Source organism: Salvelinus alpinus, chromosome 5 (genome assembly GCF_045679555.1).
Source record: "Salvelinus alpinus chromosome 5, SLU_Salpinus.1, whole genome shotgun sequence".
In the NCBI taxonomy this organism is placed as follows: domain Eukaryota; kingdom Metazoa; phylum Chordata; class Actinopteri; order Salmoniformes; family Salmonidae; genus Salvelinus; species Salvelinus alpinus.
This window is the reverse complement of record NC_092090.1, coordinates 45656394-45675402: the sequence shown is the minus strand read 5'-3', so window position 1 is coordinate 45675402 and position 19009 is coordinate 45656394. Positions and strand designations below refer to the sequence as shown.

The 19009-nt window shown below is 42.0% G+C and overlaps 2 protein-coding genes and 1 pseudogene across 3 annotated transcripts; 1 reads left to right on the top strand and 2 right to left on the bottom strand.

Annotated features, from left to right (window-relative positions):
* Nucleotides 1-4: 4 nt before the first annotated feature.
* Nucleotides 5-4908, bottom strand: LOC139575041 (prothrombin-like). Its single transcript, XM_071399977.1, has 14 exons — nt 4692-4908; nt 4353-4513; nt 4143-4167; nt 3771-3842; nt 3480-3585; nt 3253-3386; nt 2765-3073; nt 2526-2636; nt 2299-2425; nt 1213-1380; nt 870-1043; nt 585-763; nt 337-407; nt 5-234 (listed from the first exon to the last, which is right to left on the bottom strand). Exons 1-14 carry the CDS (start codon nt 4762-4764, stop codon nt 79-81), a joined length of 1866 nt encoding a protein of 621 aa, XP_071256078.1. The 5' UTR covers nt 4765-4908; the 3' UTR covers nt 5-78.
* A 945-nt stretch (nt 4909-5853) lies between these two features.
* LOC139575300 (zinc finger protein 728-like) lies at nt 5854-8841 on the bottom strand (annotated as a pseudogene).
* A 574-nt stretch (nt 8842-9415) lies between these two features.
* On the top strand, nt 9416-18638 carry LOC139575040 (uncharacterized). 2 transcript variants are annotated; one of them, XM_071399976.1, is made up of 7 exons: nt 9416-9548; nt 10422-10523; nt 11992-12098; nt 12414-12673; nt 12827-13082; nt 13554-14228; nt 14356-18638. In XM_071399976.1, exons 2-7 carry the CDS (start codon nt 10468-10470, stop codon nt 15114-15116), a joined length of 2115 nt encoding a protein of 704 aa, XP_071256077.1. In that variant the 5' UTR covers nt 9416-9548; nt 10422-10467; the 3' UTR covers nt 15117-18638. The 2 variants fall into 2 exon arrangements, with proteins under 2 accessions (XP_071256077.1, XP_071256076.1); XM_071399975.1 differs by having other exon boundaries at nt 9416-9552.
* Nucleotides 18639-19009: the final 371 nt, after the last annotated feature.

Below are 19009 nucleotides of genomic sequence, written 5' to 3'. Positions count from 1 at the left end.
CAGATCATGATCAGGAACACACGTTTATTTCCAATATTACATCATTCTGCATGTAGAGAAAACGAGAAGAAATAACAATCAATCATCATCATCACCGCCTGTTTTGTCAATAACTTTCTTCATCCACCTTCTCATACGGAAAAGATGGGTGTAGAATCCATATTTCCCATCCCTGTCACATCCTTCTCCCCAGGACACAATGCCGATCTGGTACCAACGGTTGTCATCTGGGCTCTGTGAATGAGGATATAAGTCATTCTCATGAGTATATCAAATATAAAGGGGGATAATGCAAGACATCTAATGAGTGAAGTTCGTGTTTCTCTAGTTGTATACCTTCATGACAAAGGGACCACCGCTGTCCCCTTCACAAGCATCACCAGTTTTCTGTTCCTCTGGTTTGAAGCCTGAAAAGTACATGGGCATTATGAGGAAGCGTCATACTAATTGTAACACTTGTGATTCACACATTTTTTTTTTTATCAAGTCACACTCTGCACCAATTCACTTTTGGTTAACATATTGGATGGACTTGAGCTGCAGTATACAGCAATTACCATTCTGAGATGAGAACTGCTACTCACCAGCACAGAACATGTTGTCAGTGATGCGGATAGAGGTAGAGGCTCTGCAGATATCCTGTTCAACGATGGGTAGATGGATCTGTTGGAGAACTGTGGGTAGAGACTTGGGGGAGGAACTCCATGTCTCATATAGGTTCCCCCAGCCTGTCACACGGCCTTTATAGCCAGCAAACATCAGTCTAGGAGAAATAGAAAAAAGGATGCTACCATTGCTAGTATGGGAAAAAGCTCAGAAATGTTAGTTCATATTTAATCATTACTGCTAGCCACATTACACTCTCTTACGTCTTAGCAACCTGCTTGGTTGGTAGGCAGACAGGATGAATCTCATCAGTGAAAGTAACGGGCCTCCTCATGTGCAGCAGAGCGATGTCCCGGTTCAGGTTCTCCTTCCAGTTGTACTTGGGGTGGACAATTATCTCATCAATGGCCACAATCTTCTCTGTGCCCTTCTCAAACCTGGAATTAGGTTGAAATAGGGTATGAGCCAAGAACGTTTTGGTATGCCTATATTATTGTTTCGTCAAGTCTTATGGCATGTCTTGGTTCACTGTTGCACTGTGCAAAAGTCAATGTGTATTGTTTGTTTAATACAGATAAAATGGGAAAATAGGAGATAATCACTCACTTAGCTCTGTTATGTTTGCCAAGGCGGACCAGGATGTCATTGATGGTGAAGTTTTTGTTCCATGGTGGGTAGAGGATGCAGTGGGCTGCAGTGAGGATCCACTCGTCACTGATTAGACTGGCCCCACACAGCAGCTCCTGGGGGCTTTTCTTGTACAGCATCACCTGCCTGACATCAAAGCATCCATGAATAACAGGCATCATCATTTTCTTCTGCCAAATTACATCTGAGTCTTTCTTTTAAGGCCGAGGCTGCGGATCTGACTTTTCCGGCCTTGTGCATTTCTCACTGTCAATCATGAAATTATAATTATTCAGGTTTTACAGGTGAAACATCTATGCAGCATCTGCATACCAACCATTTGATCTCAATGAGTTCCATGGGGATATGCATTTAGGTCTTCTAGAGTTATAGGCTACCGTTTAAAGTAGCCTACAGTTTTGTTTTGAATGAATGTATTGTGAGTGAGTGTATTTTAGAGCAGATTGTGTTAACAAACTGTAGCATAGCCTACCTGTGTTTAGTTTCAATCGAAGCACATATTTTTCCTAGTGGCGTACTTTAGTTTTGGCCACATGAGAAAAAAAAAGACCCTTTGATCGTAATCATCCTAAAATCTCATAGGAAATTAGGTGGTGTTTTTTTGTCTTACAGTAACGTTACTATGCTATTATATTTGGGTATGTTATGTAGAATAGGCTCCTATCATTATGTGTTCTTGCAGACATTGATTCAGCATTGATCTAACGTTATTAAACGGGCACCATTCGCCAGAGTAGCCCTGTTCTCTATGAGTAGAACAGAGACTGTGTATAAAGTAGAGAATCTCACATGTGCAAAAGCTTCGGGCCTTTAGCTGTCTGGAAGAAAGGTGCAGAAAAGTCAGATCGGCAGCCACTCCATTCTTTTAATTGGGCAATACATTGACAACCCCAAAACACATCCTCTAAATGATAGACACAGATAACATCCTTTCCCACTCCCACCGTGTATATGGTCAAACATGACGACCATGATCCTAAGTAGTAGTCCTACGTAATGCAATAGAATACATGTGGTGTTTTGAATATGTATTAATTGCATTACCATGGTGCACTGGCCACTTCTGCATCAATCCCTTTAACAATACGGCCTCCTTGGTAGGAGTCAATCAGTTCTTGCTCTCTACCGTCCTTCTTACTTATCTTCTCAAACATGGGTCGCTCCCCGCACACTGAAAATAAAGCAGAGTTTAATTCAAAGTCATGAAAATAGACTCTTTCCTCCTCTGTCTGCCGTACCTTACCCTTTATGTCCAAAATTATACTACTTACCCATCTCTCCACTGCCAAAGCTCCGAGGGCTGAAGAAGGTTTTTCTGGGCCCAGAGAGTGTTGTCCTTTCCCTTCCGCCGGCCGCCTCCTCATAGTTATCTATTGGGTCATCTGAACGAGAACAACAGTGCAGCACTCACAGTAAAGAGCATTTATGATACCTGTCAGATATTTTTCTTCAGAGTCCTAATATTTTAAATGAATCGTTTACAACTGGAAAAAGTGTTGAAACAGCTCACCACACATCTCAAGGTCACAGTAGTCCACAGTGGTATTTCCATGCTGGTCCACATAGCACCAGGGTCCCTCCATATCTCCGTCAGGGTTTCTACAGTAGTTCCACACAAGTTTGACCTCTGGGATGAAATCCTTTCCTTTGCTGAGTGCCAATGCCTTTGGGGAGGCCCAAGGCAGACACTTTTGGCCGTTCATGGTAACTGAGAGATCCCCAGTATAATCCAAGCCATTGTTGGCCATGCAGTCTTTCTTGGTGTACGTGGCTTTCCCATCCACTGTAGTGGGTACTTCTGGGGGTACCCAAGGCTCACCTGTAAGGGAACAATCACAATAGAGGACCGCTAAGACATATTGCAACAAGCAACATGCTCTGCACTTTGTTGTTGAGCAAGGACACATATATACTACCATATTGTCAATGTAAAAGTACACCCAGCTAAGCAACAACATGCAGCCAAATGATGGTTATTACGCAGTAGTGAAATCATACCACATTTTGGAACGATACATTGCTCTCTCCTGACTGTGGGATCCCTGGTGAAGCACCAAGGCCCTTCAGGAGTTTTGTCTGGGTTCCTGCAATAGTTCTCATACAGGGTCTCATCCAGCAAAGTATTGAACTCCCTAAGAAGAGATATTACCCCTTAGCAACAACACAGCAAGAATGGGACACCTTTGAAATTACATCCCTCAAGTTATGGGGTCAATAATACATACGTAATTCTGTGTGGGAAGTTACTGGACCAGTACTGGCATGTTTTTCCTGAGGAAGTAGTGAAGATGGTACCGTTGTAGTTCTCCCCAATGCCCACTGAGCACCATCCTATAAGATGCAGGCCCACATAATATTTGAGAAACAGGATGTCCTGCTCAAAAAATGTATCTTTAACATTATACAATTTTCCTGGTAGATTCCTCACACCTTTTAGCTGGTTTCAACACAAACATTTTGTCAAGAAATCATTGACATATTTGAAATGCACAGTGTAATCAGGCCATAAGTATTACCATCGAGATGAATACACCCCCTCACTGTATTTATATTGTCCTTGGTTCTCAGCAGTGAAGTGCCTTTGCAAGCTGTGTAGAAGGCAAGCAAGAATTAGAAAACATGAGGAAATACTTGCTCTCTACTTGCTCATCACTGCCAAAGTCGATATTAATGTTTGTTTTTTAAGTATAAAGAGCACAGTATGTGTGGGAAGAGCAAAACGTGTGGGTTCACCAACACTGGGGCTAAAGCCTATTCCTCAACCAAGTCGACTCACATCTCAGTTGCACTTTGTTCTGGTTCAATACCATTTATTTACATTGGGTATTTTGACTGATGACTACACACATTCCATGGATAAGGTTTTGATAGAAAACTAAAATACTTACCCAAATAGTTGCCCCAAAAGGCCTTCTATATTGAGAAGAATCCATTTAGACAGTTATTTGGGGAGAAATACTATAATCATACTTTATTATGCAAATTAACATAGTGATACCCAGGTAAACATAAAGCTCATGTTTTAGTTACTAGTATACCAAGGTGAATATGAATTTGCTTTGCATGATACTTCAATCTAACAAGCCAGACATCCTCACCGTCTTGTCAGGCTTTTCAAAGACTTCACGGGCTTCTTCATGGTCACAGATCTCCTCGATGCACTCCCGTTCCAAGTTCCCAGGTTTCAACTCCTCAAGGAAGGAATTTGCCCGTTTAGCACGGATAAAAACCTGTGAGGCCTCTTTGCTATTAAGAAATACTATAAACAAATATTTGATAACTCAACCCATTGTTTAGTGATATTAAAACTGACAAATAGCCTAATTCACATCAAGGAGGCACATTTTAAGGGGTATACATGTTCAGAATATCGATATTTTTGAAACTTTCTTGCTTTTGAGCATTCAGGGTTGGTAAATAAAAAGCTGGTATCTTACCATTTTCACAAAGGGTGATCTGAAGAGAAGAAAATAGTAGAGTGAAAATGAGAGTTGCGGGTATTCGACCCATTGTTATGGATAGTTAAGACAGAACTCCTTGTAAAACCTAGGACATCACCAAACCTTCTCACCCCCTCAAAATCCAGTTCTCATTGAAACCCCCCACTTTCTGTTACATTGAATCCACCTGGTTAATATTGAACCACTATACTAAGACTGACTCTGGGCTGCGCCTCCCATCTGAGCCATGTCACATACAATGTTGCATTCAATATTTCCATTAAAGTTTAAACTACTACATATGACCATGGATAAGCTTTCCACACAATGTCAAGAATTTCTTTCTCCATTGTTTATTTTCTGTCAGGGCCTACTCATGGATTACTTTATATATATAAAGAAATGATATTCAGTAATTGCAAGCAGAATATCAAATGATAAAGACTTAAAGGCAATGTCAAAAACAAATACACAATAAATCAACCTTTTAAAACACCGCTATCTGCTAATTTAGACTATGATAGTGTGTGCCTCTAAGCTGCATAGCAAACACACACTAAAGTTGCTCCAAACCAGAATGTTTGCTGATTCAGTCTCGGAATGCCCCAACCATCGAAATATTTGCACCCAAATATTGAATGACGCATTGGAGAAAGAGTGAAAAGTCAAAAGTTGTGTTCAAAAACACATCCAACTGTTGTAAAGGCACCACAGAGGTACTTCTTTTCTCTCTTTTAATTGGAGTCTTCAACAATAATGATAATATTGTTGATGGTCCATATTTACAACAGTGTGTTAAAATACAGTAAAGCTATTTAAAAAGCCTTCATAAACAATCTCCAGCGATCAAATATATTTTGGTCAGATAAAAAAGAAAAACTATTCATGAGGATTTCTCTTTGTAACCATTAAAACATTTCCTAAAATACAGGGGCAGGTTATTTTAGTACAGTCCTTGAAAAGAACATTTGCTGCAGATAGTGGCTAGATAAGGTCTACCACAGATGTGAGTCAATATATGCTTATATCTTTAACTCGTTCACAGGTATGTCTCCCTTCTCCAGTAATCTAAATGGAGTATCCTGATGGTGATATCATAACATATTTTATATTCATGACAACGGTATTTTCCAAAAAAGTACTGCTTATTGTCTTCTTTTAGGTAAAGTACATCTAGAATGCAAAAATAGTTTTTATTCACATTCTTGGTTTTATTTGAAGATTTAAAAAAAAACAGCAACAGAAAGCAAAATGGTGTGAATTGCAGTTTTAAACTCCCGTTTCGATCTCTATTGTCTCTGCCACAGAGCTCAGTCCATCCTCTCCCTGTAGAATCACCAGGTTGCTGTGTGTTTTGTGCTCCCTTACCACAATGCACTTATCATTAGAGTCTGAGACAATTATCTCAATGATATTCTCATTTAGCTGGAATTGGCCCACATCCTGTTCCAACCCTTCCTCTATTACCACAGAAGATATGTCACTATCATGATATGAGTCACAGGTGCTGACAATAACCTCCCCTGAGTTAGGCATGGCTAAGTCTTCGATGGCCTGAACATACACTACTGTCTGACTCTCCATGTTCTCTTCAGGGACATCGACCCATGGCTTGACCTCTGTCTTTTGAGGGGTCTTTCTAGGTCTGCCTCTAGCAGGAGCAGAGTGGCTAGACTCCAGAGCTGCTAGAGCGTTAGCTAGCTCCCCAGATGTCCTATCTTCTCTCTTTTGATGGGAGAACTGGTGGCGAACCAGGCTCTGCATTAGCGTGTAGCCAGCACCACATGTCTGACATTTGTAGGACTTCTCCTTAAGGTGAGACTTCATGTGGCGGCGTAGCTTGGTGGCCATGGTGTAGGCCTTCCCACACAGCTCACACTTGTGAGGTCTCTCCCCTGTGTGTAAACGTTCGTGGGCCCGCAAGGTGTGGGGGTCCCGCAAGGCTTTGCCACATATAGGGCAGAGGTAGACTTCCCCTGTGTGTGATATGAGGTGTCTGCGGAGTTCAGGCACCAGTGAGAAGTACTGATTGCAATGGTTGCACTTGTAAGGCTTTTCCCCTGTGTGGATGCGTAGATGCCCCAAAAGGTTCCCCCGCTGTCGGAATGTCTTATTGCAGTGGGGACAGGCATAAGGCCGTTCTCCTGTGTGCAAGCGCATGTGATTCCTAAGGGAGCCTGAATTGGCCAGTTCTTTACCGCAGACAGGGCACTTGAGCTTAGGAGCATGGTAATTTTCTTCCTTAGCGCGGTGGGCCTCCCTATGGATACGTACTGAAGGCCGGCGGGCAAAAGCCTTCCCACAGATATCGCAGACAAAAGGCCTCTCTCCTGTATGGAGAACTTCATGCTCCTTCAGGTCCCGTTTCAGGCCATAGCTCGTCACACTGCTGGCACTTGAATGGCCTCTCTCCCTTATGCATCAGAAGGTGGGCCCTGAAGTTCTCTTGGGAGCTGTAATTCTTACCACACTCTGTGCATAAGTAAGGCGTTAGGTCCGAGTGGGTGAATTTGTGCTTCTTCAGGTGACATAGCTGAAAGAAACTCGTGTCACACTGGTCACATGTATACCTCCTTTCCCTGGTGTTAAAGAGGTCTGGAGCTGTCATAAGCTCCTCTGTCTTGCTTCTCCCCTTTGTCACAATCCTTTGGGATTTCATCTGAGCTTATATTTTCTCTATCTTTTATATCTGTTTCTTGGCAAGCTTGTCCATTTTCATCACCAACTCTGGACGTAATCTCCAATGTCACCTGACGATCCAGATACCCATTTTTGCACCCTTGAAGATGCTTGTGGATGCAGCTGACTAATGAATGACCTTCCTGGGTTTAGCAAACAGTCTGCAACTGGCCCTGACAACCTGTGGCCCCTGCACCTCCTGGGGTTTTCTTACCACATTATCTGGTTCTTCACTACTCTTTGGAGGCTTGTCTGCAGGACTCACAAGTTTGTCCTCAGAGCATGGCACATTGGTTATTTCTGGAATGAAACTTTCTGTTTTTATTATTTTGCAAGAGTCAACTTCTCTATTCTGTTCCATTGTTTTCTCACCACTGGAATGAGAGTCTCTCACACATCTCTTTTTCATTTTGTAGATAAGAGGTTTGCTCCTTTTGATTCCAGTCTGGCTTTTCTCCTCCTCCACCACCATAGACTCTGTAGACCCCAGTGAAGAAGTTGACATGTCTGAATCTTCAGTGTGCTCCTCAGGCTCTGTAAGACATACACATATCTTCCACGTAACAGTTCAGAAACAACTATTCAAATATAAAATGTAATCATTTCATAACATAAAATCCTTATTTGTACAATATTTATTAGGTAGTGTGTATTAAGAATGCTACTGCATGTGGGTGTCAGGCTACCTGTAAGCTTGAGCTCTTGCTCCGTGGAGTTTACACCTGGGGATCCATCCTCTCTGGACGTGCGAGGTGTAACTTGTTTGCGAGGTTTGCCTGGTGTTGTTAGTGACCCTCCTTGGCTTCCATCGTGTTCCAGAGGATCAGCTAGGAAACTCCGAAGCAGAAGTTCTGTCCCTGGGTTGATGTCTTTGCAGGCCCTTAGACAGAGACTTCCATCCACCTCATGAACCGTAGCATTCTGTTCATCTTTCCTCCTTGCATTACAGGCAAATCTGCATACAACAAAGAAAGTGGGTTTCTCCCTGCCAATTACCAAATTAATTGTTACAGTAATGTTAATGTGTTTGATACAGCTGAGCACTACAAAAAAATTAACCATTGGGTTATTATTTTTTTTATCTAGAGACACCTACCTAATCCAATAGCACCTTTCCCAAAGATTCCCCTTGATTATCGTCTGATAATCAACGACAACAAATCTGATGACAACAAATGTGTTACATTCAATACATTTGCAATGTTATAGAAACTTGAGCAAGTGTGTGCCTCCGCCATCACAACCACTATGATACATACCTCTGTAGTCTTCACTTTGGTCAAAGGTGTTGCTTTGGTCTTCCACACCCAGAAGCATCCCTTTCTGCAGAACATGTCCTACACACCAGAGCCCCAACTGGCCATCATTTGCTAGAGAGGGGCCCACTGTCAGTCCACGACGAACAGCATTCAGCACACTGTGTAGTGAGTCCTGGTTTAGGGATGGGCCCCTCATACCCAGAGTCCATCCTATCGGGTGGCAGGTAGCCTAGTGGTTAGAGCGTTGGACCAGTAACCGAAAGATTGCTAGATTGAATCCCCAAGCTGACAAGGTAAAAATCTGTCGTTCTGCCCCTGAACAAGGCAGTTAACCCACTGTTCCTAGGCCGTCATTGTAAATAAGAATTTGTTCTTAACTGACTTGCCTAGTTAAATAAAGGTTGAATAAAATAAACTCTCCACAGCCACAAAATGTAGACTCACAAAAATGCAAATGTTTTGAATGTCATGTACAATGTCAAGCTTACAATGACACAAAAATGCACGTTTTGGATGTCATTTACAATGACTAGCTACATAGGAAGTTGAAACGTATCTCCTTGACTAGTGTTTCAAGCCGTCATTGTCAATATAATACAGTACTGTATAAGCAACTGCAGCCACATACACAACGTATATACCATAGGAATATAGCTAGCTGAGATTTATGGCCATCGTTAATCAATAATTGTGTGTGACACGCATACGTGATTGCTTGGAGCTGCCAACCAGAGTCCCCCGGTGGGTGGCAAGCTTCGTCGTGACAATGTATGTATGCCTGAGCATGCGCGGAAAAAGCAACACATTTCAGCGCTAATGTAAGCCCCTGACAAAACAATTAGCTAATGTAATCGAGTTTGCTCACTAACAAAAGTTGGCCTGCTTAACTGGAAGTAGTACACGTCGACAAGGGACCGTGAGTAAGTTTGTCAATGACTTCGTGACACAGGCAGCAAATTATTATGAAGCACAAGTCAACAATTAACTGTCGAGTTAGCAAGCTAACTAGCTATGATTTCAGTAGATCGCTGTAACAGGCTTGAGTATATGTCAGAAACCTAGTAACATTAGTTATTTAACTTGGTAGTTAGCTATTAACGAACGTTATCAACGCTTTTTTATTTATTATTGGTGACACTGATGATGCTAACAAACTCAAGCTACTGTCTTTGCTTCAATGCATGCAACATTGTTGTCTGGCTAACCAGTCGACGACAGTGTAGACATGATATTACGCCGGTTAGGATATCAAACATCTTTCAAGTAGACGTTCGATTCGTGGCAATAACTCGAACATATTATTTCAATTAACTCAGGATTTCCACAGGGTCTTGGCCAATTTCTAGCATTATTTTTTTCCATTTGAAAACTCCGGGAAAATCATCATTCTCCAGCCAAGGACAGAATCCGGAAGTCCTCAAGTTCCTGTCTTTCTAAACATTCCGACAGGAAACGTGTCCTTTGTCGCACATCGTAAATGCTATATTTATCCTAATTCGAATGGTTAGAAAGTCACATGATTACATGATATAGGCATGGATCATTAGCTACCGTACTTTGATGTTTTTGTTATTTCCCAACCAGCTAATTTACAACAGTTAATTTGTCAGCGGCAAGAGGAACTCATGTATGTTATCTCATAGAGCAAGTACCGTAGTCCCGTTTATGGTTTTGCCACTGCCAGACTGAAATTGAATGTCGAGTTTATTTGAAATAATAGGCTTAATTTTATTACCTGAGCCACCTGTATTCATGGACTGCCATTATATTATGTTTTTTCTACCAACAGACCTGCCATGATATGCTGAGGTGGGGAGTCTGGGGACCTATGCACTATGGCAGAGTCACTTGCCATCCAGGACCATTCAACAGAAGCAGAACTATGCACCAAGTAGTAATATGAATCAATTTGGCCCAGTAGCCAGCCGATCCGACCCGCTTGCTTACAGCTGCAGACAGGCTAGGGTCGGTCAGGCTTCCTGTGTAAATGAATACACCGCGTTGCCGGCGCAAGTTATGGCTCGGAAAATGTACCTCAATCCAGGGATGACAAATGTGTTGTACTCCGAATTGTCCCATTATCCCAACTGTTACACTGAGAAGATTGAACGACTGCTCCTAGATCAATCGTTCAATATTCTCTGTGTAACAGTTGTGATAATGGGACAATTCGGAGTACAATGCATTTCTCATCCCTGTATTGAGGTATGTTTTGCCAGTGGTGTAAAGTACTTAAGTAAAATTACTTTAAACTATTACTTAATTATTTTGGGGGGGTATCTGTACTTTACTATTTTTGACAACTTTTAACTTTTACTACATTCCTAAAGAAAATAATGTACTTTTTACTCAATATATTTATCCTGAACACACAAAAGTACTCATTACATTTTGAATGGGTAGCAGGACAGGAAAATTGACAAATTTATGCACTTATCAAGAGAACATCTCTGGTCATCTCTATTGCCTCTGATCTGGCGGACTCACTAAACACAAATGCTTCGTTTGTAAATTTTGTCTGAGTGTTGGAGTGTGCACCTGGCTATCCTTAAATAAAAAAACAAGAAAATTGTGCTGTCTGGTTTGCTTAATATAGGGAATTTGAAGTTACTTTTAACACAAGTATATTTTACCAATTACATTTACTTAAGTATATTTAAAATCAAATACTTTTACTCAAGTAGTATTTTAGTGGGTGACTTGTACTTGAGTAATTTTGTTTTAAGGTATCTTTACTTTTACTCAAGTATGACAATTGGGTACTTTTTCCACCACTGCGTTTTGCGAGCCATATCTTGCGCCGGCTCCGCTGATATTTGAAATAGCAGTTGTTCAATCTTCTCGGTGTAACAGTTGGGATAATGGGACAATTCGGAGTACAATGCATTTCTCATCCCTGGATTGAGGTACGTTTTGCGAGAAAAATCTCGCACCGGCTCTGATGTGTCTTAATCTACACAGAAAGCCCTAGTGCAGCTGTAAGCAAGCGGGTTGGATCTGCTGGATAGCCTAGTAGTGGCTATGTGTTCTATCCTCTACTAATCAATGATCTGCTGTTTTGATCAGTGGAGGCTGCTGAGGGAAGGACGGCTCATAATAATGGCTGGAATGGAGTAAAAGGAATTAAACACATGAAAACCAGGTGTTTGATACCATTCCATTCTTGCCATTATTATGAGTCGTCCTCCCCTCTGCAGCCTCCACTGGTTTTCATATAGCCGAGTCTGTTTTAATATCTGCTGCATTGATAGGCCATCTTTGCAGGTTAGTTGAATAAATAGATGCTAATCAGCAGTTATACAAATAAAATAAAACATTTGACACTCAGAGATTGTATTTTGATATGCTATATCTTATAGTGAAATAAAAGACATTGAGTCCTTTGAGACTGAAGGAGCCAACCAGAGATTGAAAGTCGACCACTTGCTTTTCACCATTGAGAGACACCAAAAATGTTACTTCTGGTGTGAGTATTAGCTATTTCTGTCCAGTGCCTTTACACACAGACTTGTACTAAGAGCCTTAGACTATGACTAAGAGCAGCAAAACTGTGTTTAACTGTTTCATTTGTTCGGATACTTTGATACATTTCCCAGTGCCACTAGGCCTATCATTTTTTATGTGAATATTGCTTTTTTTTTTTGCTAATGAAATGTACTCCACAACTTCTATTGTTGCTGTGGTATTATTTTTTCATTCGTGCATCATTGCTGTAATTTTTATTTTATTTTTTACCTTAAAAATTATATTGCCTAAAATGTACCCTTGTCATGCCTTACAGTTTGTGAAGAGTGCAAAGAATATTTTATTGATGAATGTCCCACACACGGCCCTCCAGTTTTTGTGCCTGACACCCCTGTGCCAGTGGGCGTCCCAAACCGTGCCGCCCTTACTACCCCTAATGGCATTGAGGTCATTCAGGAAGGCAGTGAGGTGGACGTGTACTGCGTAGATAAAGACATTCCCAGGGGGGCACTATTCGGTCCTTACCAGGGTGAAGTGGTGTCACAGGACAAGTCCTCTGGTTTCTTCCCCGGGATGGTGAGTTGAATCCACAAACCTTACAATGTTCTGAAATTCACTTTTCACTAGTATATGGTATGCCTCATGAAATTGTCTATCTAACTTCATGCACCATGTGTAACTTTAAGGCTCTCGCATCTATGTATTTATGTCAATGATTTTTATCCCTAGTTGGTGGACAAAAACAACTCGTACAAATCCATTGATGTTAGCGACGAAACCAAAGCCAACTGGATGAGGTATGTCCGAAATTCTTCAGAGGACATTGAGCGAAACCTGACAGCCTTCCAGCATGGCGAGCACATCTACTTCCAGGTGTGCCGTGACCTGTCAGTGGGAGAGAGGCTGCGGGTATGGTACAGTGATGACTACATGGACCGATTACACCGCATGTCACAGGACACCATCGGCAGCAACTTGGCCACAGGTAACACTCCTACCAGCCTCATCCCTTTGCCAGCCCTCTAGTTAACTACCAAACGTATTTTATTGCTTTCCAGAGTGCTACAAAGTGTGTACTTTTCTACCCATATCACTGATCTAAGATCTCCTAAATAGTTCTTCTTAGAAATTCATTAGTATGAGTGACTTTGAAGGAAAGATGAAGATCATTGAAATACATTTTGACCACCAGGGGGAGCCATGTTGCAAAATACATGGAGAAGCTCAAACAATGAATGGCAATATCAAACCCCTTGTCACCTTTTTGAAATGAATACTTCATATATCAACATGTCGTTTTATGCACAAATATAGTTAATGAAGAGGATGTTGTCATTTTATTATGTAAGAATGTTTGTTTATATTGTTATAAGCCGTTTTAAGGTGCTTACCCGTCAGAGGCTGATCAAGTTGAACTTGGGGTTTTGAATGATCATCTTGTCTCCCTCTACAACAGTTGAAAAGGACTCACGAGTGTGGTCAAGCCCCTGGAATGTTACAGCCCGGGACCGGGAGGCCACCCAGACCCTCATCGAGCACTACGGGTCCCCAGAAATCCAGAGCCTACTGAACAACCGGACAACCAGAACCAAGCAGATCTTTGAGATCATTGCCAGTCGGATGGAGGCACAGGGCTTCCTGATCAGTGAGAACTCCTGGCAGGCTGGCAAGCGATGCTTCCAAAAGTGGCGCAACATGGAGCGCACGTACAAAGACTATGTGCTGGCGTCCAAGAGGACTGACACTGGACGCAGGAAACAGCCCGAGTTCTATGACCAGTTCCATGCACTCATGGGCCAGAGGCTGAGCTCCAAGCTGGCTGCTGCTGACACCCCAGCCAGGGCGTTGGCCAAGCTGAAGCATAAAGCTGTAGCACCAACTCCTAGCCTGCCCCTCTACGCTATTGTAGTCCCATCAAGCCATCCAGTCAACCTCGATATATCCTCCACCTGTAGCCCAGAGGCAGATATTGGAGTCCATGCAGGCACCACTGAGCCTGAACCGCTAGCCAGGAAGTCCAGGAGCGAACGGGTCCCACATCCCAAGATACTCAAGTCAAATGCAGAGGAGGAGAGGGCAGAGAATCAACTCCAAAAGGGGAGGAGGAGGTCCTGGCTTGGGGATGACAGAGGTAAATTTGTTATTATGTTGAATCTTAGCAGTTGGCCTATAACTGAAAAGGACGCAGCCATTTTCAAAATCATTGACAGTATTTACGTAATAAGTCTTTATTTTTGTCTTCCTATCCATGTCTCCAGCTGCTGAGAACGGTGGGTCCCTGCCTGTGTGGTCGGAGCGGAAAATGATCAGTCAGGACATTGAGGCAACAGAGGCTTTAGTAGAGCTGTACAGCTCTCCAGAGATCCAGGGACTAATCAGGGAGAACAAGACCCGAACCAAGAGGATCTTTGAGATCATAGCTAGCAGGCTAAAGGAGCAAGGCTTCCCCATCAGTGATGTGCCTGAGCAGGCGGGGGAGCGATGCTTCCAGAAATGGCGGAACCTATCGAGGGCGTACAAGGAGTACATCCTCCACCCAGAGAAGGCTGACATGGCAAAGCGGAAGCTTCCGGCCTACTTCAACAGGCTCCAGGACCTCATAGGCCACCGGCTCAGCCTTCAACTATCTGAAGACTCCCCCGAGCCTGATGGCAGCATGGGAGATGCTGAGACAGATGCAGGGGTTGAGGACATAAGCCAGAATCTGTTACACATTGTGGAGGTGCCGGCGAGCCCCATTGAAATTGTCAGTCCCCCCTCCACTTCTGCCTCCTTCTCCTCCTCCCATACAGGAAACCCTCTCCATGTTGGACCCAGTGGGCGGAAGAGAAGGAGGATGGCAAACATATTGGATGTCTTTCAGGGTTACAGGGAGGAGGACAAACGATTGCAAGAGGAGAGGGAAAGGAGGGCAGAGGAGCGCTTTAATCAGCTGCGAAGCCTTCTGCAGCAACAGCACACAGAGACTATGGCAGTGATGAGAGAACTGATCAATTCCATGAAGATGAAAAAACAATGAGATATACTGTGAATACAGTTGAAGTCGGAAGTTTACATAAACCTTAGCCAAATACATTTAAACTCAGTTTTTCACAATTCCTGACATTTAATCCTAGTTAAAATTCCCTGTTTTAGGTCAGTTAGGATCACCACTTTATTTTAAGAATGTGAAATGTCAGAATAATAGTAGAAAGAATTATTTATTTCTGCTTTTCTTTCTTTCATCACATTCCCAGTGGGTCAGAAGTTTGCATACACTCAATTAGTATTTGGTAGCATTGCCTATACATTGTTTAACTTGGGTCAAACGTTTCAGGTAGCCTTCCACAATAAGTTGGGTGAATTTTGGCCCATTCCTCCTGACAGAGCTGGTGTAACTGAGTCAGGTTTGTAGGCCTCCTTGCTCGCATACGCCTTTTCAGTTCTGCCCACACATTTTCTATAGGATTGAGGTCAGAGCTTTGTGATGGCCACTCCAATATCTTGACTTTGTTGTCCTTAAGTCATTTTGCCACAACTTTGGAAGTATGCTTGGGGTCATTGTCCATTTGGAAGACCCATTTGCGACCAAGCTTTAACTTCTTGACTGATGTCTTGAGATGTTGCTTCAATATATCCACATAATTGTCCTTCCTCATGATGCCATCTATTTTGTGAAGTGCACCAGTCCCTCCTGCAGCAAAGCACCCCCACAACATGATGCTGCCACCGCCGTGCTTCACGGTTGGAATGGTGTTCTTCGGCTTACAAGCCTCCCCCTTTTTCCTCCAAACATAACGACGGTCATTATGTTCAAACAGTTCTATTTTTGTATCATCAGACCAGAGGACATTTCTCAAAAAAATACGATCTTTGTCCCTATGTGCAGTTGCAAACCGTAGTCTGGCTTTTTTATGGCGGTTTTGGAGCAGTTTCATCCTTGCTGAGCGGCCTTTCAGGTTATGTCGATATAGGACTCGTTTTACCGTGGATATAGATACTTTTGTACCCGTTTCCTCCAGCATCTTCACAAGGTCTTTTGCTGTTGTTCTGGGTTTGATTTGCACTTTTCTCACCAAAGTACGTTCATCTCTAGGAGACAGAACAGGTCTCCTTCCTGAGCGGTATGACGACTGCGTGGTCCCACGATGTTTTACTTGCGTACTATTGTTTGTACAGATGAACGTGGTACCTTCAGGCGTTTGGAAATTGCTCCCAAGGATGAACCAGACTTGTGGAGGTCTACAATTTTTCTGAGGTCTTGGCTGATTTATTTTTATTTTCCCATGATGTCAAGCAAAGAGGCACTGAGTTTGAAGGTAGGCCTTGAAATACATCCACAGGTACATCTCCAATTGACTCAAATGATGTCAATTAGCCAATCAGAAGCTTCTAAAGCCATGACATACTTTTCTGGAATTTTTCCAAGCTGTTTTAAAGCACAGTCAACTTAGTGTATGTAAACTTCTGACCCACTGGAATTGTGATACAGTGAATTATAAGTGAAATAAACTGTCTGTAAACAATTGTTTGAAAAATTACTTGTGTCATGCACAAAGTAGATGTCCTTACCACCTTGCCAAAACTATAGTTTGTTAACAAGAGATTTGTGGAGTGGTTGAAAACGAGTTTTAATGACCCCAACCTAAGTGTATGTAAACTTTTGACTTCAACTGTGTATACACTACCGGTCAAAAGTTTTAGAACACCTACTCATTCAAGGGTTTTTCTTTATTTTCACTATTTTCTACATTGTAGAATAATAGTGAAGACATCAAAACTATGAAATAACACATATGGAATCATGTAGTAACCAAAAAAGTGTTAAACAAATTTTGCCTTGATGACACCCTTTGCCTTGATGACAGCTTTGCAAACTCTTGGCATTCTCTCAACCAGCTTCATGAGGTAGTCACCTGGAATGCATTTCAATTTACAGGTGTTCCTTCTTAAAAGTTCATTTGTGGAATGTTGTTCCTTAATGCGTTTGAGCCAATCAGTTGTGTTGTGACAAGGTAGGGTGGGTATACAGAAGATAGCCCTATTTGGTAAAATACCATGTCCATAATATGGCAAGAACAGCTCAAATAAGCAAACAGAAACAACAATCCATCATTACTTTAAGACATGAAGATCAGTCAATCTGGAAAATTTCAAGAACTTTGAAAGCTTCTTTAAGTGCAGTCGCAAAAACCATCAAGCGCTATGATGAAACTGGCTCTCATGAGGACCGCCACAGGAATGGAAGACCCAGAGTTACCTCTGCTGCAGAGGATAAGTTCATTAGAGTTACCAGCCTCAGAAATTGCAGCCCAAATAAATGCTTCACAGATTTCAAGTAACAGACACATCTCAACATCAACTGTTCAGAGGAGACTGTGTGAATCAGGCTTTCATGGTCGAATTTCTGCAAAGAAACCACTACTAAAGGACACCAATAAGAAGAAGAGACTTGCTTGTGCCAAGAAACATGAGCAATGGACATTAGACCGGTGGAAATGTGTCCTTTGGTCTGGAGTCCAAATTGGACATTTTTGGTTCCAACCACCGTGTCTTTGTGAGACGCGGTGTGGGTGAACGGATGATCTCCGCAAGTGTATTTCCCACTGTAAAGCATGGAGGAGGAGGTGTTATGGTGTGGGGCTTTGGTGCTTTGCTGGTGACACTGTCTGTGATTTATTTAGAATTCAAGGCACACTTAACCAGCATGGCTACCACAGCATTTTGCACTTAGTTGGACTATCATTTGTTTTTCAATAGGACAATGACCCAACACACCTCCAGGCTGTGTAAGGGCTATTTGACCAAGGAGGAGAGTGATGGAATGCTGCATCAGATGACCTGGCCTCCACAATCCCACAACCTCAACCAAATTGAGATGTTTGGGATGAGTCGGACGGCAGAGTGAAGGAAAAGCAGCCAACGAGTGCTCAGCATATGTGGGAACTCCTTCAAGACTGTTGGAAAAGCATTCCAGGTGAAGCTGGTTGAGAGACTGCCAAGAGTGTGCAAAACTGTCAAGGCAAAGGGTGGCTATTTTTAGATCCTAAAATATAAAATGTATTTTTTATTTGTTTAACACTTTTTTGGGGTTAATACATGATTCCATATGTGTTATTTCATAGTTGTGATGTCTTCGCTATTATTCTACAATGTAGATTTTTATTTATTTTTTTAAAGCTCATGAATGATTAGGTGTATCCAAACTTTTGACTGGTACTGTGTGTGTATATATATATATATCTTCTTTCTATTATTTGCATTTGCTATCTGCCCTGTTATTTGTATTTCGTATTGTTAAAGTCTTATGTATTGTTGAATACTATAGAAAGTCGCATAAATGTTTATATAATAAGGGTTGTGTCTTTGGCATCCACAGTTCACTTTTCTACATTTCACTTGGAAAATATACTGTATCTCACTTCCTGCGAGTGCCATTATTTTTTAATGCCAACTGATTATTTATAGGTGCTTTAAGTCTAACCCAGTCTGTATTGAGCTCGAATATTTGAAACTGTGGCTTATTAGTCAAAATAAACCTCTTGGTTCGAGCTAGACGATACTTGATTTTGGTCATTTTATTTATTCATTACACAATGATGTCACAACTGTTAACCCTCATCACATTGTCCTACGTCAGATTTGACTCTGGCCAAGACAATGTCTGAAACAGAACTAGGCAGCAACAGGCACTTTTTTCCATTTTGAACTGAAAAGATAAGTATCGGACCCATGGGACAGGCTGATCTAGTCAGTACGGTTCACGTATTAATGCATCAGTGGGTTTATTTCTTGGTTCTCATTATTGCAATTATTCTTCCAGGTTCATGTTGTCCTTGCCAGGCAATGAATAAAAAAATGTCCCGTCGTTTTTCTCTCTTTTCGTTTAGGGGCCATGATGGATATTGAGGTTGATGAACTGTGAACTGTAAT

What these genes read in the sequence shown, in the direction of transcription:
- LOC139575040 (XM_071399976.1), top strand. Translation starts at nt 10,468, where the DNA reads ATGGCAGAGTCACTTGCCATCCAGGACCATTCAACAGAAGCAGAACTA. An exon ending in CTGGTTTCTTCCCCGGGATG is followed by an intron (nt 12,674 to 12,826) that starts GTGAGTTGAATC and finishes TTTTATCCCTAG; the next exon opens with TTGGTGGACAAAAACAACTC. An exon ending in CGGCAGCAACTTGGCCACAG is followed by an intron (nt 13,083 to 13,553) that starts GTAACACTCCTA and finishes CCTCTACAACAG; the next exon opens with TTGAAAAGGACTCACGAGTG.
- LOC139575041 (XM_071399977.1), bottom strand. Translation starts at nt 4,764, where the DNA reads ATGGGTCGAATACCCGCAACTCTCATTTTCACTCTACTATTTTCTTCT. An exon ending in GATCACCCTTTGTGAAAATG is followed by an intron (nt 4,514 to 4,691) that starts GTAAGATACCAG and finishes ATTTGTTTATAG; the next exon opens with TATTTCTTAATAGCAAAGAG. An exon ending in GTGGTCCCTTTGTCATGAAG is followed by an intron (nt 235 to 336) that starts GTATACAACTAG and finishes CCTCATTCACAG; the next exon opens with AGCCCAGATGACAACCGTTG.